Source organism: Notechis scutatus, chromosome 4 (assembly GCF_049901735.1).
Source record: "Notechis scutatus isolate UNSWTSFEM ecotype Mainland chromosome 4, rNotScu1.2, whole genome shotgun sequence".
Lineage (NCBI taxonomy): Eukaryota > Metazoa > Chordata > Lepidosauria > Squamata > Elapidae > Notechis > Notechis scutatus.
Window position 1 is genome coordinate 85942508 of NC_142012.1, and position 26128 is coordinate 85968635.

At 39.6% G+C, this 26128-nt stretch overlaps 1 protein-coding gene across 2 annotated transcripts in view; it reads left to right on the plus strand.

Moving 5' to 3' along the window:
* Window positions 1-554: 554 nt before the first annotated feature.
* LOC113415400 (solute carrier family 22 member 15-like) overlaps window positions 555-26128 on the plus strand; it is a 28872-nt gene continuing 3298 nt past the window's right edge. For both annotated transcript variants that reach the window (XM_026672789.2, XM_026672788.2), the window contains exons 1-10: window positions 555-751; window positions 6992-7138; window positions 9777-9909; window positions 11345-11509; window positions 12827-12956; window positions 14905-15126; window positions 17747-17887; window positions 20089-20177; window positions 22308-22416; window positions 25576-25648. In XM_026672789.2, coding sequence (XP_026528574.1) covers window positions 668-751; window positions 6992-7138; window positions 9777-9909; window positions 11345-11509; window positions 12827-12956; window positions 14905-15126; window positions 17747-17887; window positions 20089-20177; window positions 22308-22416; window positions 25576-25648 — 1293 coding nt within the window. In that variant the 5' untranslated portion in view covers window positions 555-667. The remainder of the gene's footprint in view (window positions 752-6991; window positions 7139-9776; window positions 9910-11344; window positions 11510-12826; window positions 12957-14904; window positions 15127-17746; window positions 17888-20088; window positions 20178-22307; window positions 22417-25575; window positions 25649-26128) is intronic.

Here is a 26128-nt window from a genome sequence, read left to right on the forward strand (position 1 = left end):
CACCTCTATTTTGCCGCTCACCCATCTCCCTGGTGGGGAATTCGGGGATTTAAAGTCTTAAAACTTGGCAAGTACAGTGAATTAGATTTACTGAAGGGCTATCTAGACCAGGGGTCTCCCACCTTGGCAACTTGAAGACTTGTGGGACTTCAACTCCCAAAATTCCTCAGCCAGCTTGCTTGGCTGAGGAATTCTGGGAGTTGAAGTCCACATCTTCAAGTTGTTACGGTGGGAAACTCCTGGTCTAGAATAGATGTTTTTTGTGTGTATTTTGCATTTATAAACACCTGAGCTTTCATTGGAAATAAAAACAAAACAACCCACTTCCGATCACGAGGCCGCGTAACCGAAAAAACAGCCAAGTTCCTTTCAGGGATCATTTCTATAGTATCCAACTAGAGAAATGCACTCCCTCTTCCAACCGCGCAAGCGCGAACCGGAACCCTCCGCGTGCTCCGAACACTAGCCCCGCCCGCCCGACGACTGGCCGTTGTTTTGCCCACAAGCAGCCGGCAGGGGGCGCCGCGACCGTTACTTTCAGCCGCCACCTCACCACCTCCGGAAAGCGACGACAGTGGAGTGGAGAAGCGAGCTCAAGCGCTCCAGAGGCCGCCGTTCGCTTTCGGGGGACTGTGACGGGGATGCAGCTGGGTGACCCGACGGAGCCATGGATCTTGATGAGGCTTTTGGGCTGGTGGGGGAGTTCGGGCCCCAGCAGAAGAAGCTCGCCGCCTTCCTGGTGCTAGTACAGGTGGGCAGGGGGCCTGAGGGGGGGACTCCCTGCTCCCCCTCCTCGGTCTCATCCCCTCCTTTCCCATTCGCCGAGCGCATAATTGGGGGGGGGAAAGGAGTGCGTCGTCAAGGCAACAGCAGGGCGTGGGTGGAGCCCGGCCTTCTATGGAGGCTGGCGTGGCAGGAAACGCGCGCGCCTCCTGTGTGAAGAACGGCTGGAGGCACGGTGGGTGGGTGGGAGCTCGTTTCTCTGAGGGGAGCGATCGAGCGTCTCCTTTAGACTCAGGAGTCGTAAAAAAACGGCTTTTCAGCTTTCCTGGGTGCCCGTTTTTCCTGACATAATTCAGACGGGGAGCGAGGGAGAGTACTGTAGACGAGAGCATCACTTGGAAAGGCTGTGCGGGGGTACAAATCGTTTATCCCCGATCTTTAGGTGGATTAGAAATTGCCTCACTCGATTTACATTACCAGATGAAGCACCCTTCTTGTGCTTGGTTGGTTGTTGTAAATGGTCTCTTACATGTCTTCATTGCTGCTGTGAGCTACCCAGAATTATAGTGTGTTAAGATGAGTGGTCATATGAGTTTCACAAATTTAGCACTGCACTGGCAGATAATTTGCCAATGGAAAATAGGAATTACTAACTTCTGAATTACCAAACACAATTTAGTTCTAAGACTGCCTGTTACAACTCTGCATATTTAATGGCCACTGTCTTCTCCCCAATGCTTGTCTGGGTTGTGCATATATTTACTTAACATAAAATATATTTCAACCTATTTGTGCTATATAAATTTTACAGGAATATTTATGTGTAGGAAAGTATTCTCCAGTGCACATATATGGTACAACAGAGAAGGTGAAAGAGACAAACTTCATTTGTCAATCTATATATGAATGGTAAAAGTGACACATAATGTGTATTTATTTATTTTATACAGCTTATTTATCAGACTCTTTGTCTATTAATCCAACTATAGAACTTTTATGTGTTTTTATTTTATAAAGCTTATTTATCAGACTCTGTCTATTAATCCAACTATAGAATTTTTCTCCAGCTCTGTTAGATTAGGTTTTCCAGAATTCCTTGTCAATATTGTTTATTGGCTGACAATTCTGAGAGCTGTAGAGTACTGGGAGAAAATTGAAGTTTCCAGAAGATTCATTAGTGTGTTGAACAACAAGTGAAGAGGTCCAAATTCAAGCCCACTCATCCCATTTACAATTTCTCAGCATAGTTTAGAGTAGATCACAAGATACCGGTAGTTGCAGTGAGGATACAATAAAGGGAAGCACTTGTGTAAGCCCTCTTTAACCTTAGAGAAAAGACATATGAATTTAATAAAAGTTTATTTTGTTTGTATTGATATCAACAGGAGAAATGTGGAATCATTATTCAGTAGATGAACATAATGGAACAGTAGATGAACATAATAGGCAACCTATTTACCATAAAAGTTCTATGGTTATTGTTTTTTTTAAGTTAAACAATGGCTAGATTTTTGAAGTCATTTAGTTTTATCGTAAGTTCTGCCTACTGAGTTTTAAAAACTATACCCCCCTCCCCAGTTGCTAATGACACTGTGTGTGTTTCATGATCTAGAGTTTGAGAAGTCCTAGCATAAAGAAGATAAAGGTGCAGCAGGAGCTTTTTCTTTTACTCTTTAAAAACCTGTGAAACATTTACTAATCCTCAAATAGTGTCATATTAAACATGAACATAGTTCAGTTCTTGGAACTGTAGCTTTGCCCAATATAGTTGGGAAGTCAGTAATTTTCCTAGGAGGGTGTGTGTTTTTGTTTTTGATAAGTTTGCCTGTTAAGTATTTGAAATACCATCATGGGCGGGCAAAGGATTTGTTAAGACAAGGTTGATTATTATTCTATCTCCAAGGATTGTAGTCCCTGTACTGACACAATGCAACCAGTTGCAGAATTTATGTCAGAGTAGGCCCAGAAAGCCCTGCTTTCATTGAAATGATTTCACCAAGGGTTGTACTCTTCTTTGCCTCATAGAGCAGAAGAGAAACTATCATATATTTATTTAAAATATTTACAACTACAATAAGCCCTAAATCCCTTTTAAAAAAGGAAAAGAAACACATAGAACAAAAATAAAAAAAAAACCCTCAGTGCTTCAGTCATAGAAACATAGAAAACAGATAGGAGAAAAAGATCTAGTGGCCATTGAATCTGTCCTTGAGATGGTTTTTTCTTTTTGTTTTCTTTTACTATTTTAATTTTGTTTTTAAATTTTTGTTGGATGGTGGATATCATCCCATACATGTTTGAACTCAGTTACTGGAGTCAACCAGTTTATAGTCATCCTCTTGACATGCCCCCAGCAAATCATCTACTGTATCCCAGTACCTGGGGGAAGAGCCAGCTTTTTATGACCTTCCAGAAGGTGAAAAGAGTGAGGGCTACTGAATCTTTAGGGGAAGGGCATTCAACAGGATAGGGGCTGCTATGGAAAAAGCAGCCTTCCTAGAAGGCAATATTTAAGAAAGGAACCTTCAAGTCATGTCAGAAAAATACAGAATATAGGGGGAAAGTAAAGAATAAATCTGGTCAACACTGAGTGGTATTTCTTTAAGCCTTGTAAAATCAGTAAATGTCTTGAGATTACAACATTGCAATGAGCCATAGTCACATGAACACCATTTGTGAGTCCCAAAGGTACTTTTTTAGGAGGCAACTGGATTTTCTTTTTCTTTGAAAACTTTTCACTTCTTATCCAAGAAGCTTCTTCATCGCTGATTGGATGGTGGGGAATGGAAGGATTTATATTCCTTGCAGACAACTGGTCATTTGCATTCCTTTAGAGAGTCAGTGAGGCCATTTGGAGGCTTTTCTGTGTCCTCAGAATCACCTGAGTAGCGCAAATGTGTGTGGAGCCTTCTTGGCTGCAGGATGTTGTCTGCTCTGTGTTTCTTCACTGTTGAAGATGGGCTCAGGCTCTTGGGGATGAGTCTGTGTTGTCTGCAATGTTTTCTGGAAATCTGTTCATACTCCCGCACCATTTGAAGTGCATCTCAAAGTGCACAGCTAAATGTTTATGGATATTCTCATTCATCTAGATCATGGTCATCCCAAAGGTACACAAGATCCCATCAAACACGTGTGTACACACACACACACACACACACACACACCATGCCCACCTGGCTCAGTAGCAGTCCCCACTCCATAGCCCACCTGCCCTCAGAAGTGCCCACCTGTGGCATTCTCCCACCCATCTGCAGCTATCACCTGCTGGCCTAGGACTCCAGTCATGTCCGGTCCTCTCTCAATGACCTATGCAGACCTATGCAGATGAGGACTACTGTTGCTAAGCATTGTGATCATGTGGCATTACACTTTACAACTGCATCTTTTAGCAACAGAAATTCCATCCCAATTGCCAACATAATCTGAGGATTACGTGTATGAGTTATGGAAATGTTTCTTAACTAAAGTAGGTATGTAAGGGCTGATAGTTCTGAGTATATGCAAAGACTGGTATATCTTATCCTCCAGAAGGATAGTGGCATGGAAGTGAAACTGTTACTTATCTATAACTCATTTTCAGTCTGCAGCTTGTTATATGGGATGGTTCTGGGAGAAAATTGGTTCCTGTGATTCTGGAATGTTTCTAGGGAAGTATGGATTTAGCCTTGGTTATATGAATACCCATTACAAAAATATCACCTTAACCTGGAAAAACAGGAACATCAGGAAGAATCTTGATTCTCTTTTGCTATTAGAGGAAGAGAAAGAAATTCTCTCAGATTTTCTTTGCAAAAACAACACTATTTCCATCAGTTTTTTACACCCAGATACTACCTATACCCTTGATGGTGAAGCTATGGCACGTGTGCCACAAGTGGCACACAGAGCCATCTCTCCGGGCACACGAGTCATCATCTGTTGCTCTTCCCGGTTCCGGAACGCTGGCCACCTGTTCTTCACAAGAGCATGCACGCCAAAAAACATGTGCGTACTGGGAAGATGATCTTTCAGTTTCCTGAGCGCATATGCACGACAGCCACCTGTTTTTTTGGTTTCTGGCACATGTGTACACGAAGACTAGCTGGTTGGTACACATGTGTGCCAGAAACCAGAAGATCATCTTCCCAGCAGAGCTGCCAGCCAGGACGGGCAGGCCTTCTCTCCCTCCTCAACCGAGTGGGCTTCTTGTGTGGCCCCAGTGCTCCAGCCTGCAGCACCAACACGTGTATGCCGCTGCCTCCCTGCACTTCACCTTTGTGGCGGCAGGAGCAGTGCGCAGGGCAGTCATCCGCCCAACCAGCAAATGCTGCCCTGCTGCCCCGTGCAGCTGAACCAGCCAGTTGCTCCGGACCACGGGTGAGCGTCGGTGCCACAGGCTGGGAAGGGGCTCTGGCTTTCCAAAGGAGGGAGGTGGCATTCCCCACACAACTTTCTCTCCCTGTCTGGGGTGGTGGAACTGGGTCATTGGTGGAGATGTCCTGCCATCCCGACAGGGACCAGGGGGTGGACAGGGATGCATGAGGACCCCTGAAAGGCCAGGCAGAGCCGGGGCATGCGCACCGGACAGCTGGTCTTCACATGCACATGCATACCAGAAACTGGAAGATCATCTGCTCTTTTGGTTTCTGGCATGTGGGTGCGTGTGTGTGAACGCACACTCACTTCCGTTTTGGCACTCTGTGCCGAAAAGATTTGCCAACACTGACCTATGCAATACCTGTACATTTGATTTTTATTGCCTAAATGTAGAACCTTTTTTCACCATTTAATTTCATTTTGTTAATTAGGGCCCAATATTCAAGTTGGGCCTGTCTCTTTCACAGGTCACCTTGTGGCTCTGGAGCAGGGGGCGGCCACGGTTTGTGCTCCACCAGGCCTGAAGCTCAGGTCTTGCTTAGGCTGCTGCTACGACGAGGCAGAAAGCTGTGTGGCATGTCGGAATCAGTCTCCTCACCCACCTACCTGCCTCTGCCTGGCTGCTGTAACTGGGCACCTGCTGCTACTGGTTTCACTCTCAGCAAATCCCCCCCCCCAATTTTCCTGCTGATTCCTTTCCTTGGGGAGCCCTGCACTGACGCACATCCCAAAAATGCTCCCTCCACACGTCTTTGGCACAAGGAAAGGACAATTGGCAGGAAATGGGGGGGGGGGCAGCTCTGGGGACTTCTGGAAGTTGAAATCCACAAGTCTTAAAATGGCCAAGCAGCTGCCTATGCTGCTGCTGGCGTCACGTGGGTTCTTTGCCCTCCTGGCAGTGCTGTGCCCAGCCACCCTGCTGGTCTGCTCCTGCCTGACATGGGGTGAGTAGTCCCATATCAGAAATCTTTGGACCACCGGCAGCCTGCCAGGGCCCCTTTGTCAGCAGCTGCCGGTGGAGCCATGCTGCCTGTGCTGCCTCACCCACCACTGCCTTTGGGCTACTGAGTGCCAGCCTGCATGCCTCAGTGCTGCAGGTGCCGGGCTTACAATTACACTGAGCCTGGCACTCTTCATGCCTGGCAGTCACTGCAGCTCTCTTACTGGCTGTGAATTGGGTAGCTCCAGCGGGAGGTAGTGGAGGTTGCTGGGTAGCGGACAGGGCGTGGGATGGGCGGAAGGCGATGTGGCTGCAGAGCTGCCGCAGATGAGGCAGATGCTGAAGGCAACCACGCCTGCCTGGCAGAAGAGTTGCAGCACCCGCTAGGGCCCGAAGAGCACCAGGTTCAGTGTAGCTGTAAGCCTGGTGCCTGCAGCACCAAGTAGGCCTGCAGGCCGGCACTCAGTAGCCCAAAGGCAGTGGTGGGTGAGGCAGCACAGGCAACATGGCTCCACAGGCAGCTGCTCGTGAAGGGGCCCTGGCAGGCTTGTTCCGGGGTTTTCGATCTGGGATTACTCACCCCACACCAGGCAAGAGCAGATCAGTAGGGCGGCTAAGAGCAGTGCTACCAGGAGGGTGAGGAGCCCATGCAAGGCAAGTAGCAGCTGGGCCAGCAGGCGGGGTGGGTGGAGACTGGTGCGTGCTGAGAATTTGGCTTGTTGCAGCTGCGGTCAAGCAGAAAGTGGGATGGAGAGGGCGGGGCCAGTGGCAGCTGCGCTCCCACTCCCATCGGCCCCCGCACTCACTGCCTCATGCACTTAAAAAAATAAAACCTCCCAGAAAATAATCCTGAGTGTTTATTTTCAAGCCCAAAGGAAAATCTTATTTTGGGGGAAACACACTATATGAAAGAAAGAAACAGAGAGGTCTGACAATTTACCATAAATTACCTCTTTTTGTTTTCCTTTTAAGGTGTTCGTTGCTTTTCAGTCTATGCTTATTGTTCTTGTGGGAGCTGTGCCAGAATATCATCTTGACCAAGAAGGAATTCTGACTAGTGCAGAAGCTCTTGCAAAACACGTCAGGTTTACCAGTAACTTCACTTCTATAGCAACAGAGGCAAGTATGTTTTGTTTCCTTGAGTTAATACTTTTATGCAGTTTAGGTCCCCAGCCAAAACTACATAGTGGTTGAATATATATTTTTAAAAAGCCAGTTAAGCTGGCTGTATTAAATAAGAAGATAGTTTTCAGTGTGGAAAACAAAATATAGCCTATTCAGGCACAAGACATTGAAATGTAAATGCTCTAAGGGACAATGCTGTACTATATCAACATATAGGGGTTTATCATATGTATAGAATTGTAATCTTCTTCTAATATAAGTGTAAAAGGTGCTTTTGGGTCTTTTATGTAAGAAGTAAATTTATAAATAACATAAATATATTCTGGACAATATACATTCCCTCATCTTGTTCTGGTAACATTCTAGGAATCTTTTCTGTTAATTTCATCTCCCAGAATCTCTAAGAAAAGCAGAGTGCTCTCTGAGGACTACAAATATCTACATAGGGCTACATAGATGTGGTGTGATACAAGGCCAATGGTGATATCCCAGTTTCAGAATATGTTGCTTCTGTCTCAAGACAAAAACTAACTCTAATGTGAGTTGGCTGTGAGTTGCCACCATAACCTGGATCAGTCCGTGATGGCATGGTAGCCATGAACTCACAAATCACCTCTGAATTTTTGCCAGAGATATTAGATTAAAATTCCCCAGTACCATTAGTTTGGGGAACTCCACTGCCAATCCAGCCACTGCCTCATGTAGTTTGGGGCGGGTGGCTGATATATTAGCAATAATCTATTTTGATCCCTAGAGCCTAGTCTCACAAACAGAGTTTTACAATAGATAATCTGTGGAACAGCTTCTCTGAAGGTCACCAGTTCTCTTACACAACTATGGCCTTTCCTTTGCCCTTTGATCACATTTCCAAAAAAGTTGTTCCCCTTGTACCTAAACTAAGACTCACAATTCACGCCCAAATACAGGTAGTACTCACTTAACCACTGTGACTATTTGGAGTTACGATGGTACTGGAAAATATAACTTTACAACTAATATCTGCATTTATGACCTTTTCAGCATCCCTCAGTCATGAGATCTCTGTTAGAGTCAGTACATCCTACACTTTCTTTTCCCCCTTCCTTACAGCATAGAGAGTTTGGAGAAGAAATTAAGAGAGTGAACAGCCACATAGTGGGAAATACGCATCAAAGCCAATTCACTATTGCTGGCAACCACAAGCACAGATTGGATTAACAGAGTTGGAAGGGACCTTGTAAGTCATCTAATCCAACCCTCTGTCCAAGCAGGAGACCCTACACTATTTCTGACAGATGGCAGTCCGGTTCTCACTGTCAGAAAAGTTCTTCTTATTTCTAGGTTGAATTTCTCCTTGATCAGTTTCCATCAATTTTTTCCTTGCTGGCCTTCAGGTGCCTTGGAAAATAGCTTGACCCCTTCCTCTCTGTGGCAGCCCCTCAAATATTGGGACACTGCTATCATGTTTCCACTGGTCCTTCCCTTCACTAGACTAGCCATGCCCAGTTCCTCTAACCATTCATGTATGTTTTAGCCTCCAGTCCCCAAATCATCCTGGTTGCTCTTCTCTGCACTCTTTCTAGAGTCTCAACATCTTTTTTATAGTGTGGTGACCAAAACTGGATGCAGTATTCTAGGTGTGGTCCTACGGCTTTATAGAGTGGTGTTAGTACCTCATGTGATCTTGATTGTATCCCTTTGTTAATGCAATTTAGGATGGCATTGGCTTTTTTGGCTGCCACCACATACTTCTAGCTCATATTTAATTGGTTGCACACTCAGACTCCAAGATCCCTCTTGCAGTTACTGCTATTAAGCCTGGTATCGCCCCATCTATATATGTACTTTTGGTTTTTCTTACCTAAATGCAAGACTTTACTTTTCTCTACGTTGAATTTCATTTTGTTAAATAGGGCCCAGTGTTCAAGTGTGTTAAGATCCATCTGGATCTTGAACCTATCATCTGGGATGTTGTATTCTATTTTGTGTGTTGTTTGCTCTCTCCTACTACCTTCTTCTCCAGTCTCTTCACTCTGCAGTGATATAGGGGGGAAAGCCGTTTCAGGATGCAAACTCTGTTGTACCTAATTCATTCCTCCCTCTCCATGCCTACGTGCTTTTTTCTAATCCTCTACAGTGAATGTAAATGCAAACATTAATTCTCTTCTTGCTAATTATGCCAATGCTAGGCTGAGCATTTCAAAGGTGGAAGTATAGAAAAGAAAAGGACAGTCGTGGCCATGTGATTTCCTACTTAGCAGCTGCTTCAGTCGCCCAATTGTGATTACTAAATGAGGACTATTTCTACTTGTTACAGTAACCTAAATCATATGACAGCATATAGTTAGGCAAAAATAATTTATATTATACTTTATTCTTGGTTATATATTATGTATTTATTATCTTTTTACAATTCATTTTTATATGTCAGCATAAATCAGAAACCCTCTGAGCAGCTTGAGAATTTGATCTTGACCTAATTGTTGAGGTTTTTACCTCCAAAAACAAACTCCTACCTCCCCCAAGTGATTGTTCCACTGAATGAAAAATGAGTGGACAAAGCAGTTTTGGGAGTTTACTGTGATTAGAGGCAATTGCTGAAATGATAATATTTTAAATGAAAATAGTCTCTTTTTTTATTTGTCTTCCATAGTGGTATTTAATCGAACATGAAGCATACAAAGTAAACTTAGCCTCATCCTTGTATTTTGCTGGGTTACTTATTGGAAATATACTATTTGGTCCATTGTCAGATAAATTGGGCAGAAAGCCTGTATATCTAACAGGTAAGATGTTAAATAGCAGTTGTATATTATGGATGTATTTGATTATTCTCAAGCCTTTTGTCTCAGCCAGGAAAGCAGTTGAGATGGCCTGGGCAACCTTAGATTAGGTTCGGGGACAGCAGAGAGGGAATCTTGCTTGGGGTATCTTTCTTCCAGATCTTAAACTTTTTGAGTCACAGGCAAAGAAAGGTGACTGGATTCCTTCTCTGGGCCAGATGTGCTGAGCTGAGAGTCAGCCCCACACAAATCAGAGTATAATTTCAAAGGCTCCAGTTTGCACAGGGTGGTATTATTTCAGAACCCATCTCCAACAGGGTGCAGAGATGTGTCCTGGTGCATGTGACTGCTGCTAAATTTGACAGCTCAGAAATAATTGGTCTCTCATTAAATGCAAGCCTTGCTAGCTAAATGGATCTTCCATGTTCAAAATTAGTGAATTTCTAGGTAACAGCTGTTGTACAAGGCCAATCATGCCTCAAGGTCTAGATTAAATTCTTATAAGCTTTAACAGCTGACTGTTTCTGGAGTCAGCAAAAGGTTGGTCTAGCCCAGCTCTGTCCTTAGTAATGTCCTGGCTATAAATCAGGTAACTTTAAGGAGCTGCCCCTTTCAAACAGAAGCCAGGAGTGAATGCTTCTGGGACAGGTTGGAGCTGGGAAGCATCTTGTGGATGGCTACCTTGCCAGCATTAGACTTGGATGAGGAGCTGCTGCGATTCCCTACCAGGCTCAGCCATGACTCCTCTCCCTACACCACCACCCCCAATGGCGCTTTGCTAAATTAACACTTTTTGCATTTAGTGGGTGTGCATATTTCTCAGTTCATAGATGCTCAAAGGAGACAAGGGAAGGGTGCTGAGGGCAGTGCAGGTCTGCAGAGGGGATTGCCCTAGTGTTGAAAGAGCAAATGCTGGATGGTGAAAACCTTGGCTCTCAGTTCTTGGAGCTTGATAATGCAGCAGATCTCACTCCTGTGCCTTCCAGTCCCTCCCCAAACCTCTAACTTTTCTTCTGCTGAAATGCAGAGAGCAGCATCTTGAAGAGCAGCAGCTCACAATACCTGGAAGAGAACTCCTGAAGCTGCTGGGGTTTGCTGGGGTTAGGTGTGTGCAACTGCTGCTTGGCCACACATGGGCATAATTTAGCAGGAACATTGGTTTTAGATCAGTACTTAGCACATAGGTTGCTGAGGACAACTTCCTATATCATGAGACTCAATTAAAATTAGGCATCAGTAGGATAGGATTTTCACTTGAAAGCAATGAAATATATCATAAACAACATATTTGTTTTCTTTAACTATTATAAAAAAAACTGGTAATAATTTCATTTCTGTCTTTTTCCATTTGTAAGTTTGCCATCCTATATAGCAGGGTCACTTGATATGGTTGGATTGCACTATATTAATTTTTCTTTATTGTACATCTTTTGTGCAGGACTTTTTTTGGATGTCATTTTTGGATATGTTTCAGCATTTGCTCCAAATTATGAAATATTTGCAGTATCACGCTTTTTTGTTGGAATTACAAATGGCGGCATGTCCTTAGTGTCTTTTGTTTTGACACAAGAATATGTAGGAAAATCTTTCTGGGCAATGACAGGTAAAATTTGAGGATTTAACTCATGATTAAAGAAACACAATTGTTAAAATTCTAGTGTATCAAAAACCACCATCTCAGGTGCTGTTGGTTTACTCTGTTTTGAACATTGAGTTAGCTGAGATTGTTAAAACTTAGTCTAGGGCAGGGGAAGAGTACTGTTGCCTGTTGCTTTTCACAGTAGCATTGATGTATGGTCATAATGACTATGTCTTAAACTACTATGACCTGTGCTTATGTTGTTTAGTGTAAATTAAGAATATATGTCAAATATTTTCCCCTATAATTCTCATGTGTGATAGGAGTTCTGGAAGCCTAAATTTCAGTTTAATAAACTGACATAGAAATTGGCACTGAGGACTCCATTGTTAGGTAATGGAATTGTAAAATGCTATTTCACCTGGCCACTACTACTTACAACAGCTGTTCTGGTAGTCCCTGTATCATTGTTAGGTGAATCCTGTGTAATCATGTGATTTCCATTTGTGATCTCCTGCTAGCTTTCCCATTAACTTTGGAGATGCTGTAACAAGATGCAACTATGAGGATCAAATAAGGAAAGTTCCTCTCATTCAACGTAGTTGAAACTTTGAACAGTCACTGAATGAACAGTCATTCAACAAGGATTACATGTAGTTGATTGGGACTGAATTCTGTTGTTTTAATTATTACAGTAAATGTGTATAGATTGTAGGTTTAAAGTACATTAAGTCCATTGAGCTCAGTGATATTTTATGTTCACACAAATGTGGCTGGAATGGCTAATAACATTGAAAAATATTATTTTGCTCTGTGCTTTAAACTATATATCTCATCCCAAGGTAGGAAGTTATGTTAAGGTATCCTGGATACCTTAATGTTGTGACCTTACCCTTCCTGAGCATGTTAAGCTTGTTAGTTGTCATGATTGATATTTGCCTAAAGTTATATTTTTAAACAATGAGAATCTAATTTCTTAAACTAAGAAAGGATTAACATCTTGTACAACATATTTTGAACTTAAAATAATCAAAATGTTCTGCAGTAAATCAATCTAAATTTGTTGCAATTTGACAAACCACAAAGGCATTATTCAATGAATAACTTTATAATGATTATTATAATTAGTATATGTATGAAAATGAGTAATGATTCTTTACAATTATTTGCTTTAATTATTATTTTAATTATTGCTTTTGTGTACTTATTTGTGAATTTATAATTAATATGATTTCAGGGTAAATTATACACTTAGCATAATAAATGGGTGTACTGCTGAAAGTTCTGAAGGTTTTTTTTCCAGCATTTTATAAAATACTTTGTTTTTGTTTGTATCTTCAGGCTCGTTGACAAATTTGACATTTGCATTTGGCATAGCTGTTTATGCCTTACTGGGGTATTACATAAGAGACTGGCGTCTTCTTGCCTTTGTATCAAATTCTCCAGGAGTTTTCTTTTTTCTTCTTTCTTTGTAAGTCATAATTATATTCATAGTAGACAAGTGTCCAACACTAACCCAAAGTTAAAGGGTAATATTAAAAGAGATAAAACATTGACATTTTTATATTCTTAATGAAATCAGAGGAATTATTGAGCAGATTATTTTAGTTTGCTTGACAATTTGTTTCTAAATTAAATATTGAAAATCGATTGCATATTTTTTAGTATAAGCTAAGCCTGGTTAGCATAATGAGCAGTGATGCATCCCGTATCATCGTGATGAAAACAGTCTAGAGAGGGAGTAAGGATGAATGAAACTGACCTGCATCTCATCTCTTTACCAAATACTTAAAGTTAAGATCAACTGCCCAGGAGAGAAAAGTTTCAGTTTCCCTGAAGTCATTGGAATTCCATGAAAAATCCCTTGGGAAGGTGGGAAAGATCTTCTGAGTATCTGGGTGCAAAATGTGTTGCCTAAGGAGGCCCTGTGTATCTTCACCTGTACAGAGTGTCCCTACATGAAACCGTGAAACTCTGAATTCATATCAAGCTCAGTGTCAAACTCAAGGCCCTTGGGCCGGATTCGCTTTGCAGGTGCTTAGATCTGGTTCATGGGGGCCACCCTGTAAATAGTGAAGGACCGGCCCACGTTGCCTCTGCTTGCAGCCCTCCTGATCTTCATTTTTGCTGGCAGAGGATTGCAAGAGGCCTTCTCAGCTGAAAATGGTGCTCAAGAGCCTATTTTCACTGGTGGAGCGCTCGGGCCGCCACAGGTGCCCCCGACATGAGTGACGTTGAGCTGGCCACGCCCACCCTGGCCATACCCACCCCGGCCCCTGTGGTCAAATAACCCTTATGCGGCCCTCAATGAAATCGAGTTTGACACCCCTGCATTAAGCCATAATATGAATAGTTTGTTTTGAATTTAACATGATGTGTAAATCTACACATAGGTTATTTTTAAGTGGAAATCAATCTGTTACAGCTGTAATCTGTGGTAAGAAAATTGTGACTGGTCATACAATATGAAAAGCAACACACAACCTTTTGCAAATGCCAGTCATAAAATGATTTTAACAAAGTAATAGGTAGGAACAGTGATGGAAAAATAACATTGAAAAAAATCCTTGTGCAAAATTAGATTTAAAATGAGTAAGATTTTTTCTCTCTTCACATATGCATTGTTATCATTTTGAATATCACTGCATTGTCCATACCACAATGTACACCAGACCCAGAAACCAACTGTACAGGAACATTTTTTTTATTAATTTGATTTTTATTTTGCCTTTATTACTTTATAAGTAACTCAAGGTAGCAAACATACTTAATACCCCTTCCTCTTTCTATTTTCCACACAATTTTCCTGTGATGGACTGGCTCAAAGTCACCAAGCTGGCTTTTATGCCTAAAGTGGGATTAGAACAGGAAGATAATAATAATCTTCCTGTTTCTAGGCCAGCACCACTATTCCAAACTGACTCTCCAATCACTAGAACTGTATTAGGAGGCTACAATAACTGAATCTTACAAACCAGATTTTACTTTTCCTCCCCTCCTGCTTATATCCCAGTGAGATTGGCAGGGGCCTACCTGAGTCTGTTAATAATAATCTCCCCCTTCTTAGGATTTAAGAAAAGCTTTTGTCATGTTTTCTGACATGGTGAATATTTGCTTCAAAGCCATATTAGAATCAGAATCAATGTAACAACTATGTTATGTGAGTTGTAGTACACTTTTCATGTTAAATGAAGTCCATGTCAATTAATTTTGAATAATATTCAATGTTTATAGAATGTTTTAATCAATATAAAAGATGGCTAATACGTTTCATATTTTTCCAGATTTCTGTGTTATATACCTTTCATCAAACCTTGTAAAGCATTTGCTGGATAACCTTTTCTGTTAGTACAGTATACAGGTTCAAAAAGAACCTTTGTAAGTGTATGTATTTCTCCTTTGTGGTTTACTTTTTTCAGCATGCTTCCTGAATCACCAAGATGGTTATATTCTCAAGGCAGAACAGCAGAAGCAGAGCATGTACTACAATACATGGCTCTTCACAATGGGAAAGATAGGCTGGTGGTAAAACTGAAGCCATGCAAAGGAGCCATAAGGAAGGACAATTCCACCCCTGGGATCCTCAACCTGGTTACGCATCCCATCCTTCGATGGCGCACGGTTATTTTGATGTATATCTGGTAACTTTACTTAAATTATCCTATGTAAAAATAACAGCTTTGGGTGATAATTATGGACTACATAGATAAATACATTTCAAAGTAACCAGGATAATATTAAGGGAAAATGATAACAGTTATTTTCTGGCTATTGGGAATCACTCCAGAAAATAGGTAGAGAATTTGGATTTTTGTTCCATTTTTCAGAGATCAGTAATTTCATTAGCATGATACAAATCTTAATGAGATAACTGCCATGAGCAAGAAAAGTAAGTAAATTTTGTATTGGCTTTCATTTGGATTTATGCTGTTTATACATTCATAAGGTTATATGCTTATATGAATAACAGCTAAAAAGAGTCCCTATTTAAAAACAAAAATATTTTAATTGGATAAAACCATCAAATGATATTGTTTGACAAAGAGTTTATCTTTAGAATGGTATATACGTTCCACCTTCCTTTTCATACACTCTCAGACCACACAGATATGGTGTTCCATGTGTCATGCCTTCATTAACAAAGATTTATATAACTTCCAGACCTCTGTTAAAAAGGGGGAAATTTATCTATGCCCTGCATGACATCTTGTTTAACATTGACCAGTATGTGACCAATTTCATCATTACTTTGGACCCATCAGGTATATGTACCCCAGATCTTTCTCTAGCAAGATAGTGTCTAGAGAACTAAGTGGCTTTGTGTGCCTGATGAACCCATTGTAACAATGCAACCAGTCACATTCTGCCTCCAAATTCTTCCCAAAAAGCAGTATTAACTGAGAATGTTACTGCGCAAGATTTAATATTTCTTGACAGTCATGTGGTTTCCTTTTATCACAATGTAACCTGAACTCTATTTCCATTGTGCTCGTGTCATCTTCCCAAAATTCTCTCAACAAAATTCTGATAATAGCTGGAGTCCATGATTGGTTTTCTACTGATCTTTTTTGTCGATAGCGAAGCAGTGGGAAATGCCATTTCCCCTTCATAATGCTTTCTTTTCAGAATAAGATGGTAGAAAGAGGACTGTATGCTGATAATGCAGCAGATTATAAAATGAATGGACACGTTTTGGGGACTTAGTCTGACTTCTTATTAAAATTCAAGGATCATCAGACAAAACAAGTTTAATGAGTCAGAAACATGTATAATTAATAGGCAATTACCCCTACTGAGCTACTCCAAACTAAACATATTTCATACTATTTTTTTCTTTTTGTGGATAAATGGTGAAACAAGGCTTTTCCTTAATCTCTACTAGAAATGGTAGAAATGAGAAAACATGAAGGAATGAGTTAAATGTTTTGCAGCTATCTGAAATGAAAATTGATATACTTAGCATTTTGATATTTCCTCAGAATTTCTACTGGATGTCTAAAACTATTATTTATGGCACTTATTGGTGTATTTGAAGAATTCTTACAGAGGTTGCTTTACAGTTGAGAAGCAGTGATGGAATGATTGGAATAGCTGTTATTTGATGGTTATCAAAACCTCTTTTGGTCTATAGATTACTTTATAGGTATCTGAGTGATACCTGTAATATTAAAATATTACTGACTTAATAGGGGTTAATAAGTATACTGGATGAAGAAATGTTATTGATGTTCATATATATTTCTGGAGGCAGTGATAAAAAATCATAGAGAATAGTATTGTCTAAAGATAATGAGGTAAATATAGAACTACAACAAATGAGAAAAATAAAAAATAAGTATAAATTTGGAAAATAGTAGAATATATATTGATATATAAAACAATATACTATAATTATAATGAGCACATTAAGGTCAGAAGTTGGAAGATAAAAATTTTGTGTGTAATTGTATTATTACTGTATTATTACTGTGTGTAAAATATGTTAACCCAGTCATTGTACTGTCCACAAAAATGGTGATCTGAACCATTCCTGTTATAGGTTCCTTTGCCTTGAAATAAAGCCAGAATAGTCTATAATAACAAACTCATACATGAATGTATGGTAAATTTGTTGATTTCTATCCACTGGTTTCCCAGTTCAAATTCTATTGGAAAAAATAATTTCCAATTTTGTGAAGGTATGTGAACACTTAAAAAGCTAATTTGGTCTAATGGTTAATACATCAGGCTAGAAACTGGGAGATTGTGAGTTCTAGTCCTGCCTTGGGCTCAAAACCAACTGGGTAACCTTGGACTAGTCACTTTCAGCCTCATAGAAAGAGGCTGTGGCAACCCAATTAAAAACCTAGCCAAGAAATCTGCAGGGACTTGTCCAGGCAGTCTTCAAAAATTGGACACAGTTGCATGGAATAAAAATACCATACTTAGTACATAATTTATAACTTCACTGCTTCATAAACTGGTATTTTTCTATTATATATTTTCTTCATTTAGTATACAACTATTTGTTTGTTTGTTTGTTTGTTTGTTTGTTGTGTTGCAAATACATGCACTATATTTATAGTGGTTCAAATGTCAATGTCCAGTCCATCCAGACATCCAAGGACAGGTTGGCTGATGTTGAAAAAAATCAGACATTGGGCCAGTGCAAGCTCTTGATGAACCCCCGGATACAATGTGATGGATAGTATACAAGTAATTAAATCTTAACATAATCTGTGTACATGATTAAAATAACCAATCTTTCATTCATACATTTAGGTATGTGTGCAGCTTTGTATATTACGGTTTAACACTGAATGCTGGTGAATTAGGAGGAAATCTTTATTTAAATGTGGCTCTTTCTGGCCTTGTAGAAGTTCCAGCATTTCCACTCTGCATGTTTTTCATTGAGAAATCTTGGTAAGATCAATAACTTTCTATTTCTATATTTAGATATAGAAATACAGTATAGAGTAACATAGTTCTTGAATTTATTTCTATATGTTGATTAACATATACATTTTCAGCATAGATAAAATATATCAAATCTGCTCAGATATGCTGTTATGAATATTTTTTATGACTTAATACATCACATTTTTTTATTTTACAATAGAACATAGAATAACAGGGTGGGAAAGGACCTTGGAGGTCTTCTAGTCTAATCCCCTGCTCGAACAGGAGACCCTATATCAATCTGTCCAATCTCTTCTTGAAACCTTCCAGTGAATGAGCACCCACAATTTCTGGAAGCAAGCCATTCCACTGATTAATTGTTCTTTCAGGAAGTTTTTCTTTAAAAATCACCTGTTACTTCTTGTCCTGCCCTCAGTTGCTTTAGAAAATAGGTTGACCATTCTTCTGTGTGACAGCCCCTCAAATATTGGAAGACTCCTATCATGTCATCCCTAGTCCTTCTCTTTGTTAGACTAGACATACCTTGTTCCCACAACTATTTATTGTACTATTTAGCCTCTAGACCCCTAATCATTGTTGCTTTTCTCTGCATTCTTTCTAGACTCTAGAGTCTTGGTATCTTGTTTGCGCTGTGGTGACCAGAACTGGATGTGGTATTCCAAGTGTGGTGTTAACTAGTATAAAGCAATACTGTCACTTCATTTGATTTTGATACTATCCCTCTATTGATACAGCCTATGGTTATAACAGCTTTTTGGCAGCTGCAGCACACTGCTGGCTTAAGTGGTTGTCCACTACAACACCTAGATCATTCCCATAGGCAATATTCTTGAGCCAGGTACCATCTATTCTCTACTTGTGCATTTGATTTTCTCAAAATGAAATGCATATGTATAGAAAATAAAACTTTCTTGCCACTGAATTGCATTTTGTTGGATAGAGCCCAATGTCCAAGTCTTTCAACTTCCTTTTGTATCTTTATCTTCTAAATTGTTGCTATCCCCCGCCAGATTGGTATCATCAGCAAATTTGATTAGTTCTCCTTCTACCCTCCCCCCCCCAACCAATTTCAATCATTCATAAAGATGTTGAAGAGTACTGGGCCCAAGACTGAACCTTGAGATGCCCACTGCATATTTCCCTCCATGTAGATGTAGTTCCATTAAGGACTACACATTGAGTGCAGTAGGTCAGCCAGTTATAAATCCATCTGGTGGTGATGCTATTTATCCCACATTTTTCTATCTTACCAAAGAATAGATTGTGGTCTATTTTGTTAAATGCAGAACTAAGTGAAAACTATGCCTACAACATTACTCTGATCCATTAATTTAGTCACTTTGTCAAAGAATGCAATTAGGTTTTTTTCTGGCATGATCCATTTTTAACATATGCATGTTGGCTGCTTTGTTCATTTTGTTGTCACGTGATCAAAATTTAACTACTTGGCAACTAGCATGCTTAACAATCGTAGTGATTCACTTAATGACTGCAGCAAAAAAGTTTGTAAAATTGAGCGCAGCTCATTTAATGACTGCATCACTTAGCAATGGACATTTCAGTCCCTTGTGGTCATAAGTCAAGAATAACCTGTAGACTATAAATGGGGTATAACACTCAAAATAAAAATAAGATACTAAATGTTGGTAGTTATAAATAGAAATAGACACTATTCACTTACACTGAACTGTGGGCCAAATACCCACTGAAACGTTGGTTAGTGTTCAAAATGCCTATAGTAACTCTCCTGCAGGCAGAGAGGGTTCCATTGAAAAGACCAATCAGCTATGTCCCTTGGTTGGGATGGGCTTTCCTAAGGTGGCTGGACCAGACATGGAGTTTATTCTGTCATGTGTTGTTTGGTGACTTGCAGACCTGCACCAAAAAAGTCTTTAAAAGTGAGAGCCCCTAGAAGCTCTTGGCTTCAGAAGTACAGGAAATGAACTTGTGCAGAGAGCTAAGTATCTCAGAGTAAAATTTAGATCACCCATTATTATTTCTGCATGAATTACTCATCTCTTGAAATGTGGAAACAAATTAATATTTATTACTTGCCTACATTGTTCTATTGGTGAATGCTTGCCCTTCTGCAGTTTAGGTTGTTTTTTTTTAAAAAAAAAAAACCTGTTATATAAATAAAAATATTCTAAAACATGTATCTTTGTGAAAATCCAATATAAAATTGTACTATTTTTCTGCACTAGGTCGGGAAGACGTAAAAGTACAGCTGCTTTTTTGATATTTGCAGGCCTTGCTTGTGTTTTTACCACGTGCTTACCAGAAAATAACAGGAGTAAGTATGTTCTTTCTGAAGCAAATCAAGTTTTCCTTGGCACAGATAATCTTATTGAAAGACAAATAGCAATAGCACTTAGACTTACATACTGCTTTATAGTGCTTTACAGCCCTCTCAAAGCAGTGTACAGAGTCAGCATATTGCCCCCAACAATTTGGGTCCTCATTTTACCCACCTCGGAAAGATGGAAGGCTGAGTCAACCTTGAGCCTGGTGAGATTCAATCTGCCAAATTGCAGTAGGAGCAGCTTGCAGTACTGCACTCTAACCACTGCGCCACTGAAGCTCTATGCTCCTAGTATGCTAATACCAAGCCAGTTTTAAATAATTTTAAAAATAAACTTAAAATAAATCAAAACTAAATCTAGAATAGCTTTTTCAGATCAATAAGATTATTGCTAAATAAAGACTTCATTGCATGCCCGGTTTTAATTTAATGGGGGTGAGTGTATAGAGCTATTAATTGAGAGGTTGCCACATAGAATCAATGTGAAATAGTAGTACTTTTTTTATTAGTAGTGTATACTGCTAAGCCATGAATAGGTTTTTTTCTTTAATCATTGGCAATCTTTGAAGTATCCTGCAGCTCATTTGCTTTCTTCTTTTTCAAGGTACCAGATAATTTGTAAGATTCCCAGGAAAAAATATATTTGCCATGAGCCTCTCTCTATTCCATTAAAAGAAACAATCAAGCCATCATAATATGCTGAGCATTATAATTTGCCATGAATGGAGTCTTGTTGCTGAAGCTTAGAATAGTTCACAATGCAGGAAAGCTCTCTACATTAGACCTTAAGTTACAGTGGTAAGCAGTGACTTATATCCAGGGCCTTCCTACTGTGTGCCTGATATTTATATCTTCAAAAGATCCTCCAGATTTGAGCAAAATATTTCAAAGCTTAAGCATAGCCTTATGATATTGTCTATCATTGTATTTCTACCACTGGCTCTGAGGTGATTACAAGCAAGAAATTGAGTCATTTCCTTCCCCTGCCTATTCCTTGATCCCTGTTACAGGAACATGATGTTCCCATTGGAGATCTCAAGGCTAATAATGTTTGATGGACATATTCTCCATTAATTTTTTTTTCATTGCCTTTTAAAGCCATCTGGGTTAGCGGGCATCACTGCAATTTATAATGAATTCCACAGATTAATTTTGGCTCTATGAAAAATTAATTTTTTATTTTGAATTTCTTTCCAGTTATATTCATTGGATGATGCTTGGTCATATTGTTTTGAGAGGAAAAAGAATCCCCGTGTCATATATGATTTATGCTTTAGCTCTGCTCCCTCTTCAGATGTCATTTTTTCCAAACTAAAGAGTCTCAAATTTCTAGGCTTTTCTCATAAGAAAAGTCCTTGAGTGACTTGGCTATTTTGGTAGCCGCCTTCTGCTTGACCTAGCTCTACATAGAAATCTCTGTAGTGGCTTGAATGCAAATAAAAATCTTTACAGATTTCCTGTTCAAGACATCTTAAAAAGAATTAGTGTGTTCAGGAGAGCAGAAGTGAGATCTCCTTGTTTCCTTCACTCATATACTGGAAGTATCTTCATAGGGCTATAATAAGATGGTCCATCTTTATTGGCAAGTAACTCCAAGCAAACATTTTCAGTAATATGTATATTTTGAATAATTACTTTTTGCAGACAAAGCATAAAGAGAAATTCAGGTATGACCCTGATTTCAACAGTGATGACTAGGTAAAATTTGAAAGTTTAAGCAGTGGATTCAGATGGCTAACTCATAAAATGGCTTTTCACAACTTTCTGTTTTTAGTGATCTTGCAGTGCAGTAAGATCAGTGCAGTATTACCATTTATTGGTAATAATTGAGAGCTGCTTTGAAATAAAGTAGCCAGAATTGCAGCTCTCCGAAACTGTAATCTGTAGCATTGGAGACATTATCCAGATGACATGCAAGCCTTCCCCTTGCCCCCAGCCAAGCACACTTATGCCCACCAGTAACGGTGTAATTTAAAATTACAGTTGTTTTCCCTTTGTGCTAATTGCAGGTTACTCTGCCTGGAACTCAGAGGTTTATTTCTAAATAGAGCTTCCTATTATTCTCCTGTTGTTTATTTGAAGAAGGAAATGTCTGTTTAATTGTCCTATGTTCTGTTTAAGGATTTTTCTTCAGTCCCAGAATTTTGGCATTATATGGAAAATTGACTGTAAGTGCTGCCTTCAACATTGTATACATCTATACTTCAGAGCTGTATCCCACAGTAGTAAGGTAAGCAGACTTTTAACATTGTTATTTTTATATTTATTTCCAAAACCTTAAATTCTCACAATATGTAATGTATAAGCCATTTGAAATCACATCAGCAGTTACACATTGCATGCAAACCTTCACACTTCTGAATTAGATGTCAGAGCTATCTATAAAAAGTATCTTCTCTAAGAATCTCTTGCCTCAACAGTCCTCTTTAGTGGATATTGCTTGTCTTGTCTCAGAATGATCAAGCTTCCTCTTTTCTTGTGAATGATGGCAAATTAAGACATGTGGTTAGTTCCCTATTGATGTTAAAATGTTGGAGGAGAAATGAGAGAAGAAGCCACTCTTAAGATGTAAAGAAAGGACAAAATATATGGTTGAAAGGATATGTCAGATCCATGTATCTGCCATTCTTCAATGGAACAAGAAGAAGAAGGGGGAGGGGAGTTGGTACAAGTAATCTTTTTTGATGTAACCTGAATATCTTAAGTCTTGTATTGAATCTGTATAACTTGCACATGATATACAACTGCGGGAATGGAGCCAGATGTCTGGAAACCTGTCACCTCTTGGAGAGATAGCAAGACGAGAAGGGGCCATAAAAATTCCAGCTCTGAAACTTCCTGGGAAACTTCTAAGATACGTTCCCAGAAAAAGGGGTGGGGGGAATTAACATGTTGTCTTTTTGTTTGACTAAATCCACATCAGAATAAGGGGAGTGGTTCTAACTTCCTTTATCTATTACTGTATGCCTCAGCATACAGCATCTTAGCAGCATCTTAGATTCTGCTTTGACTAGTACCTGGATCACTTCCTTTCAATAAAGAATTCCTTTTGAAGTACCTAGCTTTCAGAAGTTCATTCTTTTCAGTTGAAGGGGAAAAGTCCGGTGCTTACAGGATATTTCATTCTACAGATTTCTTTCTATAAAGCTATCCTGTTTTATATTATCTGCTTTTATTTATGTATTTGTATCCTTGCCTTTATTATTTTAGAAATAACTAAATGTAGCAAAGATGTCCAACACCATTACTCTTATTTTCCCCAAACAACCACTCTGTGAGTTGACTTAGGTTGACAGTGTGTGACTGGCCCAAAGTCCTCCAGCTGGCTTTCGTGGCTAAGGCAGGATTAAAACTCAGTCTCCTACTTTCCAGCCTGGTGCCTTTACCGCTTGGTCTAATTGGCTGATTATCTCTGTGATCATGAGTGGGCCTTTTAATGGTATCCCTTTAATATGGTCTCTGCTGTTTATTTAATAAAATCTTGTATGAGATAATATAGCAGGTCATTTTGAAATTATTCTTCTTTAGAAAATATTTTTGATTGAACAGGACATTGAAGAAGCATCTCACAGAATAGAGTTATCACATGAGTACAGGTAGTCCTCGAGTTACAATGTAATAGAGCCTGCCCATCCCATTCTGAGGATTCGTAGGAGTGAATTGCATACAATGAATGTGATCACTCCCTCCTTTCACCCACGTGTTCGCTAACCGAATGTGTGGCTTGTTAAGTGAACATGAGGTATCTTGGGGTGCAGAAGGCCATGGGGGGCCTAGTAATGGAACAGACCACCTACTTCAGACTACCCAAGGCCTCTCCCAACCCACAGATACCTCACTTTCCCTCTCTTGGGGTCCCCACAATTGCTTCCTATCCTTTCCTGCTATGCCTGGTGACTTACCTTATGAAGATCTGTCTCCTCCCCAGCCTGTTTCTTTGCTTGCTTCCTCCTTTCTCGTCAGCAAAAAAGTCACAATACGTCACGTGACGCAATGAGCTGCAAATGACTTGAGTCCTAGTTAGGAATGTCTTTTTCCAGGTGTTTCTCCCCATCCAATACAATCCTAACAAATTGGGCATCATGCAGATCCCATCAGCCAAAGAGTGTTGAATGGGGGGAACTAGAAGATGGACACTTTTTGTGCTGTAGCCCCTGCCGGATGGTATATTCTCTCCTTGGAGATTAGAATGGTCCCAGCTTTGTTGGCTTTTTGCAAAGCTTTAAAAATTAGACTTATGTGCCTGGGGCTGGGGCTCAGAATATGTTAAGGGCCCTATTACTTGACTTTATTGTTAGTTGATTAATCATCATGGTTGCTATTTATACATTTATGGAGGGTTTTTTATAGTTTTAACATTTTTAAAATTGTTTTAATTGTTTTGTAATTTTATAAGCTGCCAGAGTCACTTCGAACAGTTGAATGGCTACAAAAATTTAATAAATACATCTAGGAGAACCCCCAAATTGTGCAGCATCTCTGTCTGAGGTGTGCAATCCCATTCAGAGCCAGAAATGGAAAGTTATAATAATAAATGGCTTCATGTAGAAGTTAAACAAGAATAGAGAGAGGGACCCTACAAAGCAAAGCTTTTGTCCTCAGTCTCGTTCTCCATCCCAACACTGTGACTATATCTGGTCCTGGACAAAAGGAAACCACTCTTTGCCACTCTCAATCCTCTAACTCAGTCTGAAAAGATATCAGATTAGTAGTATTGAAGATACTATCAATGAGAGTCAGGATGGATGCAGTGCCCCAGGCAGCCTATCAGCAGCAAATGTGATCAATGCCATCACAATGCTATAATCAGGCTTGAATCCCAATTGAAAAGGGACCAGAAATCCAAGACTCTGGAGTTACAGGCTGACAACCATCTTGGTAAGAGAAGACATTGGATGAAAATTGTTGGTTTTGTTGAGTTCAGCAATGGCTTCTTGAGGGAATGACTGATACCACCTCTTTCAAAACAGGTGGCATCCTTTCCCATAAAGAAGCATCTACTACCACACAGAGCTTAACAGCCAGAAGGAACATGGTTCTAAAAGATAAATGGCTGAGCTCACCATTCTGAGGCCTCCGTTCACTCTATTAGGATTAACAAGTTCAAATCTTTTCAGACAGACAAGCTACACCATCTTTATAGAACCTGTAGAGGAAGAGTTCAAGTTTCATGATTTCTATTCAAAGAAATACATGCTGATAATACTGAATCATACTCTGTGGTGGTGGAAATAATAGGATGGTGACATCAGATCAAAAAATGAGATTGATCCCATTTAAAAGCTAAATTCAATAAAGGACTACAATGCATTATTTAGCATGAATCAGTATATTAGTCTTGCTTTTACTTAGGATAAATACTAACAATGGTATTTCTTTTATAAAACAGAAATGCTGGCTTGGGTATGTGCTCAATGATTTGTAGGTTTGGAGGAATTTTGGCTCCATTTGTTCCTTCCTTGGTAAGTAATACTGTCTTGCAGTATATCTTGTTTAATCAAGCTTTCAAATCAATTAACAAGATTGATCATCCAATAATGCAATAATTTTAATGTGATAGTTAAACAGAACTTGCAGGCTTATATTATTTACCAATGTTTGTTCTCATGATATATATGTGACTAATATATTTTTGCCCATTTCTTTGGTAAATATACCAAAGTACATTTGAATAAGTCTGATTAAGATTTAGATGAAGATATAAAATGCATAGTCTTCTTATGTTTATGGGAGGTTGAAAGTCAGCATGGACATATTATGGCCAGAATGAGGTCTAACAATAGAGTGAGGTGCTGTGGCAGATGAAAATATGTCAGAGAGGGGAAAAAATTAAATGTCTCATTTTTGCCTTGTTGATTTTATTCCAATTTTGACATCCCATCCCCTATGATTGCTTTTTACATTAAAAATGAATCTTTCAAGATATCCAATTATAGATCATT